Genomic DNA, 21,565 nt, shown 5'->3' with positions numbered 1-21,565 from the left:
AGCTAAAGTCATTTCGTTGAAAGGAGGAATGGCAAAATATTAATATTTTTTATATGACTTGCAATCAAAAAGAGTAATTGTTTGTTAAAATGTGTGTATATTGATTTTGAAATATTATTTTATTATTAAGGAAACATGTTTTTTTAATAAAATATAACTAATATTGCAATTGTACTTTTTTTTATATAATTTTTACAAACCCTTGAATTTAAAAATACACAAAAGTTGTAGGTGATCATAGTATTGTGATCATGGACTGTGTGTGTGTGTGTCTATATATATATATATATATATATATATATATATATATATATATATATATATATATATATATATATATATATATATATATATTTATATATATATATATATATATATATATATATATATGTTTATATACACATATAAGTGTATATACACATATATATATATATATATATATATATATATATTTTTATATACACATATAAGTGTATATACACATATATATATATATATATGTTTATATACACATATAAGTGTATATACACATATATATATATATGTTTATATACACATTTACATACATATTATTTGCATAACAGACATTGTATACACGTGCTAAAGTCATAAAAATAATTTTAATGAAAGTTAATAATGGAAATTGTTGTGGATTCGTTTGAATCAGCAGAAGCTGCTCAGTCTGCAGGTATTTTTTATAACATGTGTTTTTGTTAAAAACTATTGCAATCCAGCTTAATTTTTAAAAATATGTATAACTTTTAGGAGCTAACCGTGTGGAATTATGCAGTAATTTAATAGAAGGTGGATGCACTCCTTCATTAGGTGTTTTTTATTTTATTTTATATGTTTTCACATTTTTCTTTTAATGACAATTGTTCCTTTCACAAACTTTGTTCAACAGCAATAATGTTTACTCAGTTATTTAGTTATTTATTTGTTAATAGTTTTAATAAGTATTACTTAAACATAAAACTTCAGGTAGTTAAATAACTACAAAGCAAAGCATAACAACTTAATAGTCAACACATAAATCATAGCATAATCATAATGTTCAGTAGGAAATATAAAGTAAATATTTTTTAGGTCTTGTACAATATATTAAGAACAAACTTGATATTCCTGTATTTGTGATGATTCGACCACGAGGTGGCGATTTTCTTTATTCTGATGATGAGTTTGAAGTTATGAAGCTGGATATAAAAGAATTTAAAAAAAGTAATGTTGATGGATTTGTTTTTGGAATCCTAAAATCGTTAAGTCGTTTTTATTTTATCATAAACATTTTTTTAAAATTAAATTACTTGAAATTTGTAGCTTATGTTTAAAAAAGTTTAAACTAGAGCTTTAACGGTGTTTTGGAACTAAAAACTGTTTTAAAATACATAACTTTTGGTTAACCTTCATGTTAGGAATATTGAAGATAAATATTATCAAATCTTTTTAAAAAGTTTTTTTGAAGAGATGGAATTATTGATAAGGATATTTTTAGAATGTTTTTTTTTAGAGATGGAAGTATTGATAAAGATAGAAATCAAGAATTAGTGGGTATATGCTTATGAATGTTTGCTAAAATGCAAAAAAAAATAAAGTTAATATAAATATGGTAATTGTTTTCCAACTTTATCTATTTGTTTAGATCTGTGTAAACCTCTATCTGTGACATTCCATAGAGGTTAGTTAATATTTACTTAATAATTAAATTGCTTATCATTACATTTTTTCAGTTATATTATAAGCAGTTAAAAAGTTAATTATTATATTAGTATATTAATTATAATTAAATTGTAATTATTATTAAAAGTATAATTAATATTGTAATTATCATTTATTATTTTGTATTTATAATATAATTATCATTATATTATTAGTGGACCATTTAAAGTTGCTAAACAAGCTTTTTAATCTTAATGACACTATATCACTTATCTAGCCAGAGCTGACATCAACCCCTTACCTCTTGATTGAGAGCCAGAACTCTATGCCACTATGCCAAAGCGTCTTATGTTTCTATAACTTAGTTTATATTTTTTTTATTTTGAAATATTAAATAAGGTTACTTGTAATTCTTGTAGTTTAAAACTTTTTAATTTTTAATTTGACAGCATTCTTCGTATAATTAGTGCTTGAGACCTTTTTCAAGTTTTGTGGCTCTTTGTTAAACTTTTGTAAAAAATTTATATTGGCGTAGACTGGTACAAATAACACTAATTCAGGTCTGATGTAGGTTGTGTATAGTTTAACAAATGATTTAATGTACCAATATTTAAATGTGTGTTTAATTGGTTGAGAAGAAACTTTATTGATTATCATTGTGATTTGGTCTTTTTATTTGAAATTTATTGATATCTAGATCTATCTAAATTCTAGTCACATTTTTAATTTAGTATTTTTGTATTATGTTTATGAGGGCAATTTTTTTAAGACCAATATAGTTGCAGCCTAAAAAAAACATTTTGTCGGTTGGTAGTTTACAATATTAGCAATATTACCGAAATTATTTATCTTATAAAGTTAATGTTTCAATGTGGTAGTGGTGTAGTGGTAGAGTGTATTTTTTTTATATTTGAGAGTAATATTAAATATTTATCTTATGAAGTAACTGTTTCAATGCGGTAGTGGTGTAGTGGTAGAGTGCTCACTTCATAAGCGAGAGGTTCCGAGTTTGATTTCCACCACGTCCCTGGTAGTACTGCGCTCAATTTGTTTCTCTGCGCAGTGGCCTTGTTCTTCAAGGTCCGCGTTTTAGAGTTATAGAGTTGAGAGAGGGTTATAACTACAAGTAGCCTCCTCATCTGTAATGGACTTTTGGGCTTTAGGGAGGTGAATTACAACAACAACAACAACAAAAACTTTTTTTTACTATATTTAAAAGTAATATTACATATTTATCTTATAAAGTAATCATTTAATTAATATTTTTTTAGGTTTGATAGTATTATTAAATATTTTCCTTATAAAGTTATAAACCATTTAAAATACCATTCTGTATTCAAAACATTCCATTCCAAGTACCATTACTGGTTCAAAACATTGAACAGTGTGCCCAGAGTAAAATTTATTTCTGACTCTATATTTTAACTATAAATAAATTCATATTTTGTTGAACAAATTTAGAAAATAGCTTGAAGTTGAAGAAAAAAAATTTAATTATAACATTAAAACTTAAAATTGCATCATTATTGTTTTTTAATAATAACTTTGAAATGTTAAAATAAATAATTTGCCTTAATCTACATATGTTATGTAATTTGTTAAATACTGAAAAAAAAAGAGAAAAAAATGAAGTACAAATGATTTTTGTTGTTGTTTTGGTTTAAACTAAAAACAATTGTGTAAAAATATATAATGCGGTAGTGGTGTAGTCGTAAAGTGCTCGCCTCACAAGCGAGAAGTTCCGAGTTCGATCCCCACCACTTCCCTGATAGTACTGGGCTCAACTTGTTTCTCCTTGCAGCTGCCTTGTTTGTCGAGGTTCGTGTTTCTGAGTTATAGAGTTGAGAGAGGGTTATAACCACAAAAAGCAGCCTCCTCAACTGTAGTGGCCCTCTCGGCCTTGGGGAGGTGAATAAATTAAAAGAAAGAAAAAGATATACTTTCATTTAGAAACAAAGTGGTTGCAAAAAAATATCCTGTTGGAGCCCACATATAATCTTAATTGTTTTATAAAATATAGTCTTTCTAATTTCATGGGGAAAAGTTTCACTGCTTAGAAATGCCCAAAAATTTAGTAATTTGAATTTAAGTTTTCTATGTTTTACATTCAAGGAAGCAGCGTATGCAGAGTTTTTTGATGTTTCAAATATGATACTTCCAGGCATTATGAAAACTTCAAATTTAGTATGTTCATTTTTATGTTAAATAAGGATGCTTTGAAAAAAATTGGAGTGAGTTGAGCCTGGGAATAAAAATCTCTAGAAAAAATCTCCCTTATGTGAAATCTCCCTTATAATTTTTATGTGAAATCTCCCTTATGTGAAGGCAATAAAAGTTAATAAATTATTTTAGTATAAATTTAAATTCATGAATAGGTTTAAAATTTCATTTAATTATCTTTTTGTGTTCAAAAGTAATGACCATGCAAAGTTTCAACCCTCTCAAAATGAAGGAATTGTAAAATTGATTTGCGTAGTTGCCTAAATTTGGTTGCGTTGTTATGTAAGTCTCTTTTAAATAATGATGAGTATAAATGGATTTGTGCACAGAATGCATTTTAAATAATGATGAGTATAAATGGATATGTACATAGTAATGCACTACATTTTAATATACTGATAAACATTACTACATCTTTCAGTACATTTAAATGTACTGTAAAAAACGGTTATTTCATGTTTTAAAAAGAATCTTTAACAAAAAATCTTTTTTTTTTTTGACTAAACGTTAGATATAAAAAAAGGAAAATTTGATAAAATTTTACAAATTTTGGATGTAAAACCAGGGTTTTTATTAATCAGGATGTTGATGGTTACAAAAAAATCACACAAAAAAAAACTCGGACATACCACAAGAGGGAATAAAGTAGATTTGAATGATGTGAGGATAAAGGAATGTTTTGTGTGATCATATGAAATAAATAAGATTTGTATCTTTGTATATTTGTGTTTGATATTGAATTATTTTGAGCTCAAGTTTATTTGATTTTGAATATCTTTACTCCAAAATTAATTAGTCAGCCATTAGCCATATAATACCAGGTGCCATAATCATGTATTGACCCTAAAGCAACCTAGCCAGCTAGTAGCATGCTGGTCACTGGGATCATGGCACTATCTGTGGTGGCCTATAACTCAACCTAATTTTAAAATTTTGTAAATCTAAGATTATGAGGTTTTTTGATTTTTATATTTACACCTAGCTAATACATGTACTACTAATTTTCCAACCTATTAAATTGTTGACCTATTGTATTTTTGACCTACTGAGTTTTCAACCTACTGAATATTTAACCTACTTTGTTTTCAGTTTTATAACTATGTCTTTCCAGTAGGTATTTTGTATATTTTGTTATTGATTTGAATATGAGCCAAATTTGATCAGTCTTGACGCAATGCTTGGAAAACTTATTGTTAATTTTCAAAAGTAGTTTAAAAAAAAAACACGCTAAAATCACAATCCAGATAATCGGTTGAAAATTAATTTATCTCAAATGGGTTGAAAATGAAAGTCTGTAAAATAGATCAAAAAATAAATCAATCAAAAACAAAAATGTCATAAATCTGTTGAAAATAAAAAAGACTGTAGTTAGTTGGAAATAATTTAGGCCTCAGTAGGTTATATGAAAATTAGTTCCACTTTTCAGTAGATGTTCTTTTTGTAGAATAATTTAGTAGGTCAAGATTTTTGTCTAACTATCTGACACACTATTTGTTGTATATTTTTTTGAGGGGGGGGGGGGGTAGAGGGCTGTGGCAGGCAAACTTTTTTTTTGGTAGTTTTATGTTTTATAGTTATAAAACAAAAGATGTTTAATGCAAAAAGCATAAATATATTCTTTGCTTTATGTGCAATATGGCTTTTAATTGAAATTTAATTGAGAATTGAAATCAAAACTATAAAGCTTAGAATCAAGATTATAAAAAAGTTAAAACAACTTAATAATAGTAAAAAAATTTAATAAGTAACAAAGTTAAGCTGAACCAATAACAATGGAAGAAAATCCAAAATTGTAGTGATGGTGTAATTTAATGGAAAGTCTCATAAACAAACAATGGTTTATAATGTTTTTAGTACTGGCTACTAAAAGGGTATTTTGTTGAAAAAGAGTTTCTTCTCTTTTGCATCTTTTTTTATTTTCTTAAGAATAATAAAAATTAAAATTTTTCAAAACTTTATTTCTTTTTTTTGTAGATTTAATAGAGTTCACTGCATTATTTAATAGAGTTCACTGCATTATTTAATAGAGTTCACTGCATTATTTAATAGAGTTCACTGCATTATTTAATAGAGTTCACTGCATTATTTAATAGAGTTCACTGCATTATTTAATAGAGTTCACTGCATTATTTAATAGAGTTCACTGCATTATTGTTTGTTGTTGGGAATGTTTCTAGCTTAGCTCCTCTGATGAGAAAAAAAATTTGTTTCTTTTTTGTTTCTTTTTTAATTTTCATAAGGATAGATAAAAAAAAAAAAATAAGTATGTGATTTTTTTAATTAAACACAATAAAAATTTTAGTTGATATTTGGAATTAGGTAGAATTGCTGTCATTTATGACATCAACTAGTTGATACTGTGTTTACATATACATATAGTATAATCTGTATTAGGACCACTGTTTTTCCTTCTTTATTTTAATGATAATTTTAAATCAAATAAAACAAAAATCTATTAATTAGAGATGCGCTGGAACCAGTTAATGCCTAGTCCCTGATTCCAGGTGCTCAGAAGAAAATACTGGGTCCAAGTTCCGGACCCTGTATTTTCATAAGTCTACCCAGTAGATTTCACAAGTTTTTGTTCCAACTTTTTAAAATGGACCCGGCAGCGGGTGCATTAAAAAATCTCTAGCACTGAATTATTTTCCTAAAGTAACGGTGATTAATTTGCGCTAATTAAGTTTGCCTAAATATGTATGCATGTTTATGTATACATATATATATATATATATATATATATATATATATATATATATATATATATTTATATATGTATATATATATATATATATATATATATATTTATATATGTATATATATATATATATGTATATATATATATATATATATATATATATATATACAGGGTTTGTGATGAAGCGAGCGCGGTCGCGCTCCGCTCGTAAAACGCGCCCGTCAACGGTATTTTCAAACGTTCTAGGCGCAATAAACAACGCTCGTTCAGCTTATAATGAGCGTATAAAATAACGCTCATCCAATAGTTCATGATTATTTTTTTATTTTCATAAAATATTTAAAAAAGATTTTTTATTAAAGATATTCTGTTATCAAAGCATTGATATAAAATATAAAAAGCACAACGTCATTCTCTTTTGCACTAACGTAATGAATGAGCAGTTTAAAGTCGTTAATAGTCACTAATTTCAATAATGGAATGTGCACGTGGAAACACAAAATGTGAATACAAAAATGCGCAAATAAAATAAGAATAGAAAATTAGAAAACCATTATAAGAAAATTAAAACTGCAGAGTATTTTTAATCTTGTTAAAATATCAAGTAAGATTTATTTGATTTATTGTTATAATATTCCACACATCATTTATAATAAAAATAAATATTAATAATAGAGTAATTTTTAAAATTAGTTTTTGTTCATAGTATAGGTTTTTTATTAACTATTATTTATTTTAACTCAAATTTAAAATGATTCTGTTGTTAAGAATGTTCGCAATCAAGGACATTCGAAAAGGAAACAAAGTAATGATGTCAATGTTTATTAAATGGAAAGTTATTATTCTTATTTATTATTATTTCAAATTATTCTTGTTATTTTTTTAAGATAAAAAAACGTAATTTAAAAAAGAAATTTTAGAAAAAAATTAAATAATTAATTTAAATAGAAAATATCAAGAAATATAAAAACCATTAACCGTTAATTAAGTTTACAGCGTAACATTTTAAAATACTTATATCAAAACAACAAAGCAAATCTATGTCACTAAATTATACTTCAATACTAAATCAATAAGAAGTTGCGTTTTTGTTTGATATTATTTTTTTATAACATAAATAGTTAAAAATAAAATCTGACAATATACAAGAAGTTTGGAAGTATAAAAATCTACTTCGTTGAAGTAGTTTTATGAGTGTGATACTAATTCAAACATTTTTTGACAAAAGAATTATGTAACAAATAGAAAAAGATATAAAAAAATAAAAAGCTTTTTATGAGCATCGCCTTCAGCAATTTTCATGATCGCGCTCGCCGACGTTATTTTGAGCGCACATATTCATGTTCGATGAAAACATTCTAATTTTACGCGCGCGATATAACACGTGTGACAGTTTTCTTCATCACAAGCCCTTTATATGTATATATATATATATATATATATATATATATATATATATATATATATATATATATATATATATATATATATATATATATATATATATATATATATAAATATATATATATATATATATATTGCCATTTAAATATTGCTACAATATCAAAATATATAAATATTTACATTTTTAGGGCAAAAAGAAGACAATAGTAGTCTTATCACTAAGCTCCGATACAAATTTCTTTTTAATAAACAACTATATTTGAACGGGTTATTTCAGAAACATCATAAATCATTTTTAGATAAAAATGAGTCAAGCACAATATTGTGTTATATGAAGGTAGAAACATGTTTCTTTAAAAATTCACATTATTTAGACCTTTCAGTCAACGACTTATAAAGTGTTGACTAAAAGGTCTGACATGTATGTATATACATGTATGTATATGACATGTCTTGTATATACATGTATGTATATGACATGTCTTATATACATGTATGTATATGACATCTCATATAACATGATTCTGTGCTTCATCATATTGTACTATCATTGGTGCTTACTGGGATATAAGTCCCTAAATCTGGTTACACTGTCTGTGGAAGAAAATCCATTCTCAAATTTGCATAAAGTTGCATTAAAAAAGCTGCAATATATTTAACTCTAGAGCAATAAAACTTAATTTTTTATAGCTTCTACTTTCATCCACTTCATAAATATTGATAGGTGATGTTAAATAAGTTGTCTTAGGAAGAAAATAAAAAAATGGTTGCATTTTTTTAGTTTAAACAAAAATGTATGAGTTATCTGTACGAAAAAATTAAAAAAAATCAAAATCGCTTTTTTATAAAGTATTATGATAAAATTCTGTAAAAAAGCTTCTCCATTAGTTGTTCAATCCATTTTTTTCATAGAATTGGCATCTGAATTAACAAAAAAAAAAGCCAAACCAAGCAAAAAATAACCAGGAGAACAGGAGGATTGTTTGCTTCTTAAATCTTGGCAAGGCTAGTCGCTTTTTAAACAGCTTTATAGCAGAAAAAGTGCAACAAATTATGAAGCAGACAACTGACTTAAGTGATCTAAAAACCCCAACTAGCATTTGTGAGCTTTGCTGCTCCAACCTTTGGACTCTTGAGGAAGGAAAGCTTAAAAATCAACCACGGCTGTTTGTCTTCTCTACTATCAAAGTCCACCCTGTTACAAAAGATTCATTTTATAATTGTTTGATTTGCTCAGTTGGCAATGCAAAACACAATTCTTTACATCCATTCTTCCCAGTCAACCCAGAAACCTAAAACAAATCAGAACTCAGTTGAAAGAAAATGTTCTTAATGGTTTTCAATTGTTAGCAAGAGCCTCCCACACAATTGGTCAAGGTTTACATTGCAAAAGAATTTAGCAGAACTCAAGTCAAAGGACTTTGTGGCAGCTGATAGTTTCAGCATCAGTCATTGCCAACAAGGAAACTTCACCCCATGGAACAGTTTGACTTAGTAGACCTGAGGGAATAGGAGGCCACCCTATTCCAGCTCTTCCAGTTAACATTGTATTAGATAATTAAAGTTTTAGCTTCATTTTTTAAATCTATGTAAGGCATAATGTGATATCTCTCTAAATTATTTTCAAGGTTCATCTTCAAGAGCAAGAAGAATTTTCAATGAAGGACCGCAATAAACAGTAAAAGTTCTTGATTATGTGCAACACAACATAGGGTTGTCCAATTCTGGTGTGAAAAAGCTGGTGTCAACACTAAATCAAGTTGTTGCAAGTTGGATTGTTAAGAAAAACTTCCTCTCCAAGTTTAAGTTGAGCAAAAAACTTGAAAGTCATTTTAACAAAACTTGAATGAAAGTTGCAACTGACAAGTGCACAAATCAGGTGGATAAATTTGATATTCGTAGCAAAGACTTGAAAGTTCTTTGTCAGCAAGTTCTTGAAACAAGAAACCTTTCTTATGACTACATTATGAAGCTGGGAGTGGATGATGGCGGTTTTCTAAAAGTAAGCTTTGGTATTATGGAAAATGATTCAGCTTCACAATCTTCGCTATCAAAACAACTTCTTATAAATTCTCTGTATAAAGATTCTGGTGTTAAGCGTCAGTTACTGATTACCATTTCTGAAGATCTCCGGGAAAACTATAGCAATGTCAAGCAAGTTTTTGATCTGCTGAACCTTGAAGAACTTCCATTTATTTTGTCCTGTGATATGAAGCTGGCAAACATCATTTGTAGTCTACAAGCACATTCTAGTGCACACCCATGCTCTTGGTGTGACATTTCATCAAACGATCTTGCAAAGTGTGAATCTCTAAAAACTTTTGGATCAATCAGTAGAGATTATCAGGTATTCAATGTGGCTGGTGCTAGCATCTCTACTGCTAGAGACTCTATTCATGCACCCATCATCTATGCCTCAGATGCATCCTTTGGCACTGGCACAAGTGCGAACTGGCCTAAGTGCAAACTGGTATAAGTGTGCCGAAAGAATTTGCAAACATTGGCATAAGTTCGAATTGGCATAAGTGCAAAGCAGTTGTAAAAACTGGTATAAGTGCAAATTGGTATAAATGCAAATGGTATAAATGCAATCTGGCATAAGTGCGCAAAAAGAACTTGTTAACATTGGCATGAGTGCAAGCTGGCATAAGTGAGAATTGGCAAATTTGTTTGGTGCACTTATGCCAGTTCAAAGTTGTGCCAGTTTTTGTAACTGCTTTGCAATTATGCCAATGTTTGGAAATTCTTTTGGCGCACTTATACCGATTTGCATTTATGTCAGATTTTGCAGCTGTTTTGCACTTATGCCAGTTTGCACTTATGCCAAAGTTTGCGAATTCTTTTGACGCACTTATGCCAATTTACACATATGCCAGTTTGCACCTATAGCAGTTTTTGTAACGCTTAGCACTTATGCTATTTCGCACTTATTCAGCCTACCAGAAAATTCAATGATGATGTCCATGCTTGTTTTGACAATTCCCTTAAAAAAATTTATGTTGAAAAAATTGAGCAATTTAGGTTCTCCTATTCACAACTTCAGGACATCACCAACACTCCCAAGGTTCATACTGTCATCAACCATGTTCCACGATTCATCCTATTTGTCATCAACCATGTTCCATCTCTGAATAAATTTCCAAAGAGCTATTTCAAATAGCTCTTTGGAAATTTATTCAGAGCGATGACTGAATCAAAACTGAAGCACTTAATCTTTTCAGTGCTCATTGACAAAGGTGCAAGAGACCAAGCAACCACCCAGAGTATGAAGATGCATCACAACCTTCAACAGCAAAAAAATTTATTAGGAATATTACAAATCAGTGTAGACATTTTTCTCAAGAAAAAACAATTAGAATTGAAACTTTGTCAGAATTGAAAAGAATTGTTATTTACTAGTGAATTTATTGCATAGATATTTTTGTTTTGTTTTTGGGATGAATAAAAATTCTTGAAACTAACTTTGATAGTTGCTTATAAACTATGCATTTAATGCGATTTTATGCAAAATTTGAAAACAGATTTTCTTCCATAGACGGTGTAACCAGATTTAGGGACTTATATCCCAGTAACCGCCAATGATAGTAAAATAATCCTCCCAAAGGATTTTTCATAACATCAAGCAATATTTTATTTTTTTATAACAGTGATATATTTATGTAGTAAATATATCTATATAGGTGTATATATTTATATGGTAAATATATTATTATCTTTAAATAAATCTTTAAATGATTGTTTCCAATAAATATGTAAGAAGTCTTACATGTTTATCAGTGACGGATCCAGGGGGAAAGGCGGTGGGGGTATGCATCCCCTCCCCCCCTCCTTTCCAAAATCTGAAAGTCCTAAAGTATCTTAGAAATAGAGGATGTTTTTTTAGATTACGCAAAGGTGATACAAAATTTAAAAGAATTTCATCATGTCCCCCCCTCCCCACCAAAAAATTCCTGGATCCGTGTAAACGTTTAGTTATTGCAATTGAAAACTGTATTTAAATTTACGCAACTTATTTAGATCAAAATATCAAACTCATTCATTTAAGCTTTAATTACTAAAAACTCTCTTGTGAAAAAATTCTCTCACACAAAAGACGCTATTAGAATACTTTTTTTTCTTTTCGTTACTTTGGTATTCTCTAATTATTTCACTTTGTGTTACTGATTTATATCCATATAAATTAGTTTCTGATTCGCAATATATTCTGATTACTTTGCAAAAATATATTTTTTAAATTCAGACATAATTTAAAGTACAACTAAAACAAATATTTACAGCACTTAAGGTTTATGTTTATTAAAAATTTCTTTTAAGATGCCCGGTGCTGGATAATTTAACAAAATGGCAGATTCCAGGTAACCAGTAAAACAGCCTAATTACTGGGTCTCTGGGTACCGGGCACATCACTACTATTAATATATGAACTTTAGACTAGATAGGCAGAATTTCAACCATGTTAACTCAATTGAATTGAAATTGATTCTAATCTTTATTTTTTATCCCATTGTAAAGACTTAGCAATGAAACTAAACAGATCTAATGGCATACTGGCTAAAGCCAGCCATTATGTTAATCTTGACACTTTTGAACATATACCATACATTTTGGCTCACATCAAAGATATGACCCAAGTATGGAAACAATTTTATCAAAAAGATCTTATTAGGTCATCTTATCTCTGAAGCAAAGCTTTTAAAACCATCTTTTTCCAGAATCATAATTTTAATTTTAATGTGCTCTACCTAACTTTTAAAATATTAAAACTATGTAACTATATTCAATTCTAATACTGCAAATTTGTCTGAAAACACCAACACTAAAGCTTTTCATCTTTGATCCAATAGTAGTTTAAACCTGTCTGCTCAAAACACTGTTTGAATATTTATGGACATAAATCTATAGAATATCAAAGCATTAGGCCTTGGAATAACTCTCCTTATAAACTCAAAGCTCTCTTTTAACTAAAATTTCATTTTCAACCTTTATAACTAGTACTACTTCTTATTAAATACAGTTAATATTTCTTACTTCTATCTTACAAATATGTTTTAATGTCAATTTTATTACTTCATACTGTTGTTCATAATAATATTACTACTATTAATTGCCTTTAACTTACTGTTATTACTATTGCTATTATAATTACTGATATTACTTTTTTTTATTTATTGTTGTTATTACTGTTGTTGTTGTTGTTGTTGTTGTTGTTGTTGTTGTTGTTGTTGTTGTTGTTACTATGATTATTTCTGATATTATTTTCATCATATTTAATATTTGTATGCAATATTATTTAGCTATTTACTTTATATTAGTACTTGAACTATTTGTAAAGGTCCTTGAAATGTGTTACAATCTTAAATCAAAAGTTTAATTTGAATCATTAAATCACTTTGATTATATAAAAGGGTACCAAAAACATGAAAGTTTTGCATGACAATGGGAAATCTCATTTTGCAAAATTTGTACTTGTGTTTTGGTTTTTAAGCAAAAGCAAGCAGTAGTTGACTAGTAATGTTTAAAACTTAAAAAAAGCAGGTTACACTTTGTTGATTATGATCACAGATAACAGATGTTGGAATCATTTACGGATAACAGATGTTGGAATTGACCCAAAAATGAGTTGTTAAAGACAACGTATTTTAAGTAAATGCAATTTAAATTGGTTAAACAGTTTTAAACAATTTTAAAATAATTAAATTTTAAAATTTAAAAAAAGGCAATAATAGCATTTCAAAAGTAATTGTTAACTAAAGTGATGCAATGATTTCTTTATCATTTTTTGCGTTGTCTACTTCATTTTTTTTTAAAATATATTTATTTTTACCTGCAGAAAAATTTTCTGATGTTGAAAAATTTGAATTTATTACTTTTAGCATTTGATGTATGTATTGATGGATATCAGGCATTAGAAGATATAATTTCTCTTGGTTTTGACCGCATACTCACAAGTGGTAGAGAAAATTCTTGTCTTGAAGGTCTTCCAATGCTGGCATCACTAATTGAAAAGGTAGTAGTAGTTGTAGCAGTAGCAGTAGCAGTTGCAGTTTTAGTTATTTAAGATACAAACAGTGATTGATTTCAACTTTTTTAATTATAGGCTGGTGATAGAATTATCATAATGCCAGGTAATAAAATCTTTTATTCATTCTTTTATACATATATATATATATATATATATATATATATATATATATATATATATATATATATATATATATATATATATATATATATATATATATATATATATATATATATATATATATTAGGGTGTTCCGAAAAATAAATAAAAAATACCTCCCAAGCTTCCCCCAAAGTTTTCCCATTCTATTTAGAATAGAACAAAAAAAAAAATTTTCCCTTTTAAGATCCAAATAGGCTGAAAAAAAAATTTAAAAGTGATATTTGTAAAACTTCAGTTAAAAAAAAAAGTGCAACTTTTTTTTTAACTGCAACTTAGGAATAAAACATACATATTTTTGGAACTCTGTTAAAAATATATATTTCTAGTTTTAAAATTTTTATCATTTTTGAGTTGCTTTTAAAATTTTTTATCATTTTTAAGTCCTTTTCTTTCTGTTGTCTCTGGCAACGATCATAAAATTCTGTTTTATTTCATCGGACCTTTAGCTTCCAACAAAGTCTTGGATCAGTCTGATAATCTTTAACTTTAATAACTGTTTGAATAAACCAAGCATCTCACTAGCATCTTACTTGACTCACTTCTCTACCTATTTAACAGGAACCTCAGCTACCATTAACAGGATCCAGCTCTGGGAACCTACCAGTTACTTACCAATTAGTACTCTATATGAAACTCAGGGACATCACACTAGACCATCATTTTAACATCGTCTTCTTTACCTTCTCTTCAACATGATTGTCAGCTAGGACCAGTATAACTAACTGTTCTGTTAAGTACCAAACATGCCACTGCATGCTTGTAAGAAGGGCCTGTCCTAGTTTTGTGTACTAGTTCCATATTTCAAACATTGACTTAAGGGGAGCCAAGTCATTTGGAGTCGACTTGTTTTCCAGATAGGCTTTTAAGAACAAGGGTCTATAGCATATAGAAACAAATAATGTCACTGTTTTTACCACCTTCTCTTCCTCATTCATAAACTGGGCTATCTTTTCAGTTATCTGCAGGGTCAGCAGGTATAGAGCATCTGCCATGAACCATAAGAATAAATTATCATCATTAAATATATAAATGAATATTAAAAATGTAATCTCCACTAAATATAAAAATTATTGATAATATACTATACCTGGCTTCATGACAGGCTCCAGGTTGATAAAAATGAAACTCTAGTATACCTCCTTCTAAATAGAAGACAACTAGTTCACTGAGCTTCTTCTTTGATGTGTGTCCACTTATTCCATGATGTTTAGCCAGGCTTTCTGCAGTCTTACATATAGTGCACTCTTGGGCCCTTTTATTTTCTCACCAATAAGAGATTCCGTAAAATGAGTGATGTGTAACTCCAACATGTTGCTTGCAGAGAAACCAGTGAACAGGGATCTTGGGAACATTTGTGAGAATGGTAATGGCGCCAATAATTACTCCAGTATTGGATGCAGTGGTGTCACATCATGCCTCCTGGGAATGAAATCAATCTGATTGGATCTTCTCCCTAAACTTTACCACAGATATGTCAAGTTTGTTACTCTTCTGTATGAAATCTTCTTGCATCTTGTTAAATCTATTAATGCTGGAATCCCAGTTAGATTTCTTAGATAGATGCGTTTGCAATAATTAGTATGGAGCTTCAGAATCTTAATTCTTAATAATAAATTAAAAAAAAATTTCTTAAGTTAATTAATTTTCTATGTATTAATTAACTTTTTTTTTATATATGTTTGTATTTAACTATATATTTTTTTTTACTGAGTTGCTTATTTTTTATTAACATTATTAAAAGTTGCATTTTTTTTAATACCTAACAGCTGACAAACTGCAGCCCTCAGAATTAGGGTCGACGTTTGGCAATGCCGACCTAATTGCTGACCTTAGCCTTCTGGAATTAGTCTGTATTTTTTTTTTTTCCCCTATATTTGTGGCTTTCATCTGAAGATATTATATATAACATTTATTTATTCATTTCATCATCTCAAAAGTTTAAAAAACTTGTGAATAAAACTGAGTAATTAAATTTACCTTTTTAATTGACCGACAGCAACTTAAGTTGGCATTCTTTTTTCAATAAGTATAATGCATATAAAAATATCAAAGTTTAGATTTTGTTAAAAATAGAATAAACAAATTGAGCCTATTCTAAATTACACATATTTTGCGTAATATGAGCCCAATTCTGTTAGTAGTGGAATTCTATTGCTTATTTGATGCATGAAAATCATTTAATAAAGTTGTTGTATTATTTTAGTTCAAAATATATATATATCAAAACAAAAGAAAGTTTTTCTTACAGTTCTCAAAGTCTTTCTTACAAAACATAGTAGAAAGCTTACATTTTCATCGTCAACTTGGGCATAATCAATAAGTTTAATAAAAAAAAAGATGAGAAAAAAAATCAATTTTGTTAAGTTTTACAGATATCAATTTTTAACAACTGATTTTTTTTCCTGTTAATTTTTAACCTTAAGTGACTTCAGAGAATGGGAAAAAAAAAGTATGTTTCTTGGACACCCTAATATATATATATATATATATATATATATATATATATATATATATATATATATATATATATATATATATGTATATAAATTAGTAAAAACACTTATCTAATTTTTGATTACTTCAACACTGTGTTTTCAAACTGTCAGGAAGAATCTTCCTGATGAACCTACTGGTGGTGAAACACAGTGTTGAAGTAATCAAAAATTAGATAAGTGTTTTTACTAATTTATTATTGCTCTGTTCTTTTAGAACATTGAGCACTCTGTTTGTAGAATACACTAACATAATATATATATATATATATATATATATATATATATATATATATATATATATTTAGGATTTTACCATAAAATGTCAGTTTTAGGTTTTTTTTTAAAAAAAGTTATTTTAAAGACCAGAAAGAATTTAACTTAAATTTAAACAGTCCTTGTTTCTATGTTTTATGGTAAGACCTTTGTATCAAAATTATTTTGCTGACTTTATGCTGATCTTTAAAAGATTGAGGTCGGCAAGTTATTGCTGACCTCATTTTTTTTTAATTCCAAGGGTTGTGTATATATATATATATATATATATACATATATAATATATATATATATATATATATATATATATATATATATATATATATATATATATATATATATATATATATATATATATATATATATATATATATATATATATACATATATAATATATATATATATTAGTGATGTACCGATAACACTTTTTTGGCCGATGCCGATACCGATGCCGATGGATATGAAAAGGCCGATACCGATGCCGATACCGATGAATTAACTAGTTATTAAAGTTTTGACGATATAAAGCCATAGAGCTTTAAATTGGGTAAATTTTTTCATGGAATCCGTACTGGTAAACAAATACTTGGACCCAAATAAATAAACTTGCCTGTCAAAATAAACAATTTTTCTAAAAATTCTAAGCGATGCATAAAGTTTAGATTATTTATTATTTAATAATTATCAAAATGCAGGATAAAAGTATTAAAATGCCATCGGTAATGCATATCGGTAAATTAATAAAAAAAGGCCGATACCGATACCGATTGTACAAAAAGTGGCCGATTAAGCCGATGCCGATGCCAATGCCGATTAATCGGTACATCACTAATATATATATATATATATATATATATATATATATATATATATATATATATATATATATATATATATATATATATATATATATATAAATATATGTATATATAAATACATACATACATACATACATACATACATACATACATACATACATACATACATACATACATACATATATATATATATATATATATATATATATATATATATATATATGTATGTATGTATATACTTACATTATTTTTTATGAATTATATTAATTTTTTTTTTTACTAATTACTTTAACAATAAACATTTTAGTTGGGTCAAATTTTGATGACAAAATTAAAATTGAAGCTGTAAAAAACTGAGTTAATGTATTTACAGTTTTTTTTATAAGAAAAATTATTGTTGTTTTATTTAGCTGGAATAACAAATAGTAATATTATTTTCTTACAGGAGGTGGTATTACTGAAAAAATATTATTTACTTACAGGAGGTGGTATTACTGAAAAAAACTTTCTAAGAATAAAAGATGGCTGCAATGCAAAAGAATATCATTGGTCAGCTAGGTCTACTAAAGACTCAGGAATGTATCATCGTAGATCAGACATTTATATGGGTTCTCCTTTGTATCCTCCTGAATACACAATTAAAGTTTGTAGCAAAGATCGTATTGACAAATTGCGTGCAATTCTTAGTTGTACATAAAAAGCTTATGTTTGGATAGACATTTAAAATAAATGCAATAAAACTAATAATGAATAAACTTATTTGTTTCACAGACTTTAAAGTTAGACTAAACAATAAAAGATGTTATTTCTTGACTTGATCAAAAAGTAATAAAAAAAAGTTTAATATTTCGTCACTTTTTCATTTTTTTAAAAATAAAAGCACTACAATAATTTCCAATAAATTTAATATAAATATATATATATGTGTGTGTGTATATATATGTGTGTGTGTTTGTGTGTATATATATATATATATATATATATATATATATATATATATATATATATATATATATATATAAATATGTATATATATATATATACACAGACACACTCCAAGTTGGCGCTGTTATATATGTATATATACATACTCCTAGTTGGTGCTTGTATATATGTATATATTGTTATATATGTATATTTGTATATATGTATATATTGTATACTTGTATTTATGTATATATTGGTTATATATATGTATAATTACACACTCCTAGTTGGCGCTTGTATATATGTATATATACATACACAGACTCCTAGTTGGTATATATACATACACACACTCCTAGTTGTATATATAAATATAAATATATATATATATATATTTACATATATATATATATACAGTATTGGCCATTAATAACAATCCACCATGATTTTTTTGATATTATTCGACTTTGATTGATAATAAATCAATGATTGTTTGACTCATTTCAAATAAAAAATGTGTAAATTGATGAGTATCATATTTTCTTTTAAATAAATATAGATACTCATAAAAGTATCAATCGATGCGCTAATCATCTGTTTTTTTTGAACAAATACCTCATATTCTAAAAGAATTATAATGGCCAAAATTAACTATCCACTCTATTATTTCAAAATTCTTTCAAAATTGCGTTTGTCTTTGAGTAAAACTTTGAAGTTATTTGTAAATTAATAATTATTGTTAGAGAATTTTTTTTAAAAATTGTTATAAATATTTAAAAAGTTTGTGTTAATGAAATATAAAATTTACCATCTAATTAGCAACTACAACATTTCAGCAATAAAAAAATCAAAATGACTAGAAAAACTATTGATAATATGACAAAATGTAAAATCATAGCTATGAATGAACAAAATATCTCAATGAGAAAAATTGCGAAACATTTAAACACAACACATCCAACTGTTAGCAGAATAATCAACCAATATCATGAATACAATACAATTGAAATTATTCCGCGTCCTGGAAGACCCAGCATTTCAAATAAAAGAAATGAACGTTCACTTATTTGCATAGTGAAAAAAAATAGAAAGTTATCATCTACTGATCTCAATCGAAAATGGCAGAAAGCTTCTCGTGTTGTTGTTAGTGCTCGAACAATTAGAAGAGTACTACAAAAACATAATTACATGTGGCGAGCTGCTTGCAAAAAACCCTGTCTATCAAAAAAACATCAGAAAGCAAGGAAAAACTGGTGCTTAGCTCATAAAATTTGGTCTAAGAGCATGTGGCACAACGTTCTTTTCAGCGATGAAATGAACATTGAGGTTGATTCAAGAAAAAACCGAGTAATGCTGAGAAGAATGCCACATGAAAGAATGCGCCCAGATTGTTCTATGTATAGAAAAAAACAAGGTAGTGGCAGTATAGGCATCTGGGCCTGCATGAACTATGAAGGTGTTGGTTGCTTCAAACTATTTGATGGCAGGCTTGATTCTCAAAGATATTTAGACATATTGGATAATTATTTGATGCCTTCTATTGACATTTTCCAAAAAGACATGGGGATTATCTTCCAAAAAGATAACGCTCCATGTCATACTGCTAAGATTTGCAAGCAATGGTTTGAAGAAAACAACATTAAAGTCATGTCTTGGCCTGCCAATAGTCCAGATCTCAATTGCATAGAGAATTTGTGGTCTTGGTTAGACCACAATCTTGGTAAAATTAAAATAAAAGATCTCAACCAGCTAAAAAAAGAAGTAACAAAGTTAGTAAATAATGTTCCAAAAGATATTACTAAGAATTTAGTGAATTTCATGCCGAAAAGATACATATGAACATATTTTTGATACATATGAACACTTGTTTTCATTTCAATATTTCAGTTTTTAATTTTTTTAATTTATTATTACTTTATAATAAATTTATATAGTAATTATTTGATTTATTTGAATAAAAAAAAATTGAAGAAAAAATCTCATTTAATTTTTAAAATATGTAATTTCAAACTTATATCCATACTACAATAACATGATGGAATGTTATTAATGGCCAATACTGTATATATATATGTGTGTATGTATATATATATATATATATATATATATATATATATATATATATATATATATATATATATATATATATATATATATATATATATACACACACACATATATATATATGTGTATATATATATGTGTGTGTATATATATATATGTGTGTGTGTATATATATATATATATATATATATATATATATATATATATATATATATATATATATATATATATATACACACACACACTCCTAGTTGGCGCTTACAGGGACATGTTTTTTTTGTTCCTGTTTTGTTAATTTTTTTCCTTTTTCTATACTATTTTTATCATAAATATAATTATTTTTATAAGTTATTAAGGAACAAAAAATATTACTTGTTGCAAAGAAAAAATTCAAGTTACATACTTTACCAGTGCTTTTTTTTTGTGACAAACAAGGATTTAAGTTTCTAAGTACCATTTATTGAAAAATAAACACCCTTGTGCTTTTACTTGCCTTAAGCCAAAAAAGTTAAAGATAAGCTCTATGAATATTTTTGATGCAGTGTTATAAGTTATAATAAGTTTACAAGGAATTTATTTTTTTGTAAAAAATAGATAAGGAGAACGAAAAATCGTGAAAATTTTTTTTTTAAATTTAAATCATTTTTTTATTCAAAATTCTTTCCAAATTATAAGCAAACTTCTGTTTTAACTTTTTAGATATCACAAAATTTGTTAATTATATAAAGCTAATTTAACTTTTATAAAATATTATTTTTCTATTTTCTATTATTATATAAAAACTACTATTTGTTGCAAAATAAAACTTATAAATATAAATGTAGAC

General features: G+C 27.0%; 1 protein-coding gene across 6 annotated transcripts in view; it reads left to right on the top strand.

Moving 5' to 3' along the window:
* LOC136071807 (copper homeostasis protein cutC homolog) overlaps positions 1-18,594 on the top strand; it is a 49,285-nt gene extending 30,691 nt beyond the window's left edge. For 4 of the 6 annotated variants that reach the window (XR_010638491.1, XM_065797187.1, XM_065797189.1 and 1 more), the window contains 8 exons: positions 585-688; positions 766-825; positions 1,087-1,255; positions 1,508-1,548; positions 1,640-1,675; positions 13,852-13,985; positions 14,076-14,103; positions 18,231-18,594. Coding sequence is in view for 4 of the 6 variants with exons in the window: in XM_065797187.1 (XP_065653259.1) it covers positions 637-688; positions 766-825; positions 1,087-1,255; positions 1,508-1,548; positions 1,640-1,675; positions 13,852-13,985; positions 14,076-14,103; positions 18,231-18,445 (735 nt within the window). In the remaining 2 variants the exon portion in view is untranslated. Of the gene's footprint in view, positions 1-584; positions 689-765; positions 826-1,086; positions 1,256-1,507; positions 1,549-1,639; positions 1,676-13,851; positions 13,986-14,075; positions 14,104-18,193 lie in introns of those variants that run through there. The other 2 variants (XM_065797191.1, XR_010638490.1) reach the window with 2 other exon arrangements.
* Positions 18,595-21,565: the final 2,971 nt, after the last annotated feature.

This window comes from Hydra vulgaris, chromosome 05 (genome assembly GCF_038396675.1).
Source record: "Hydra vulgaris chromosome 05, alternate assembly HydraT2T_AEP".
NCBI lineage: Eukaryota > Metazoa > Cnidaria > Hydrozoa > Anthoathecata > Hydridae > Hydra > Hydra vulgaris.
Note: the sequence above shows the minus strand (reverse complement) of the source record. Positions and strands in the feature narration are given on the sequence as shown.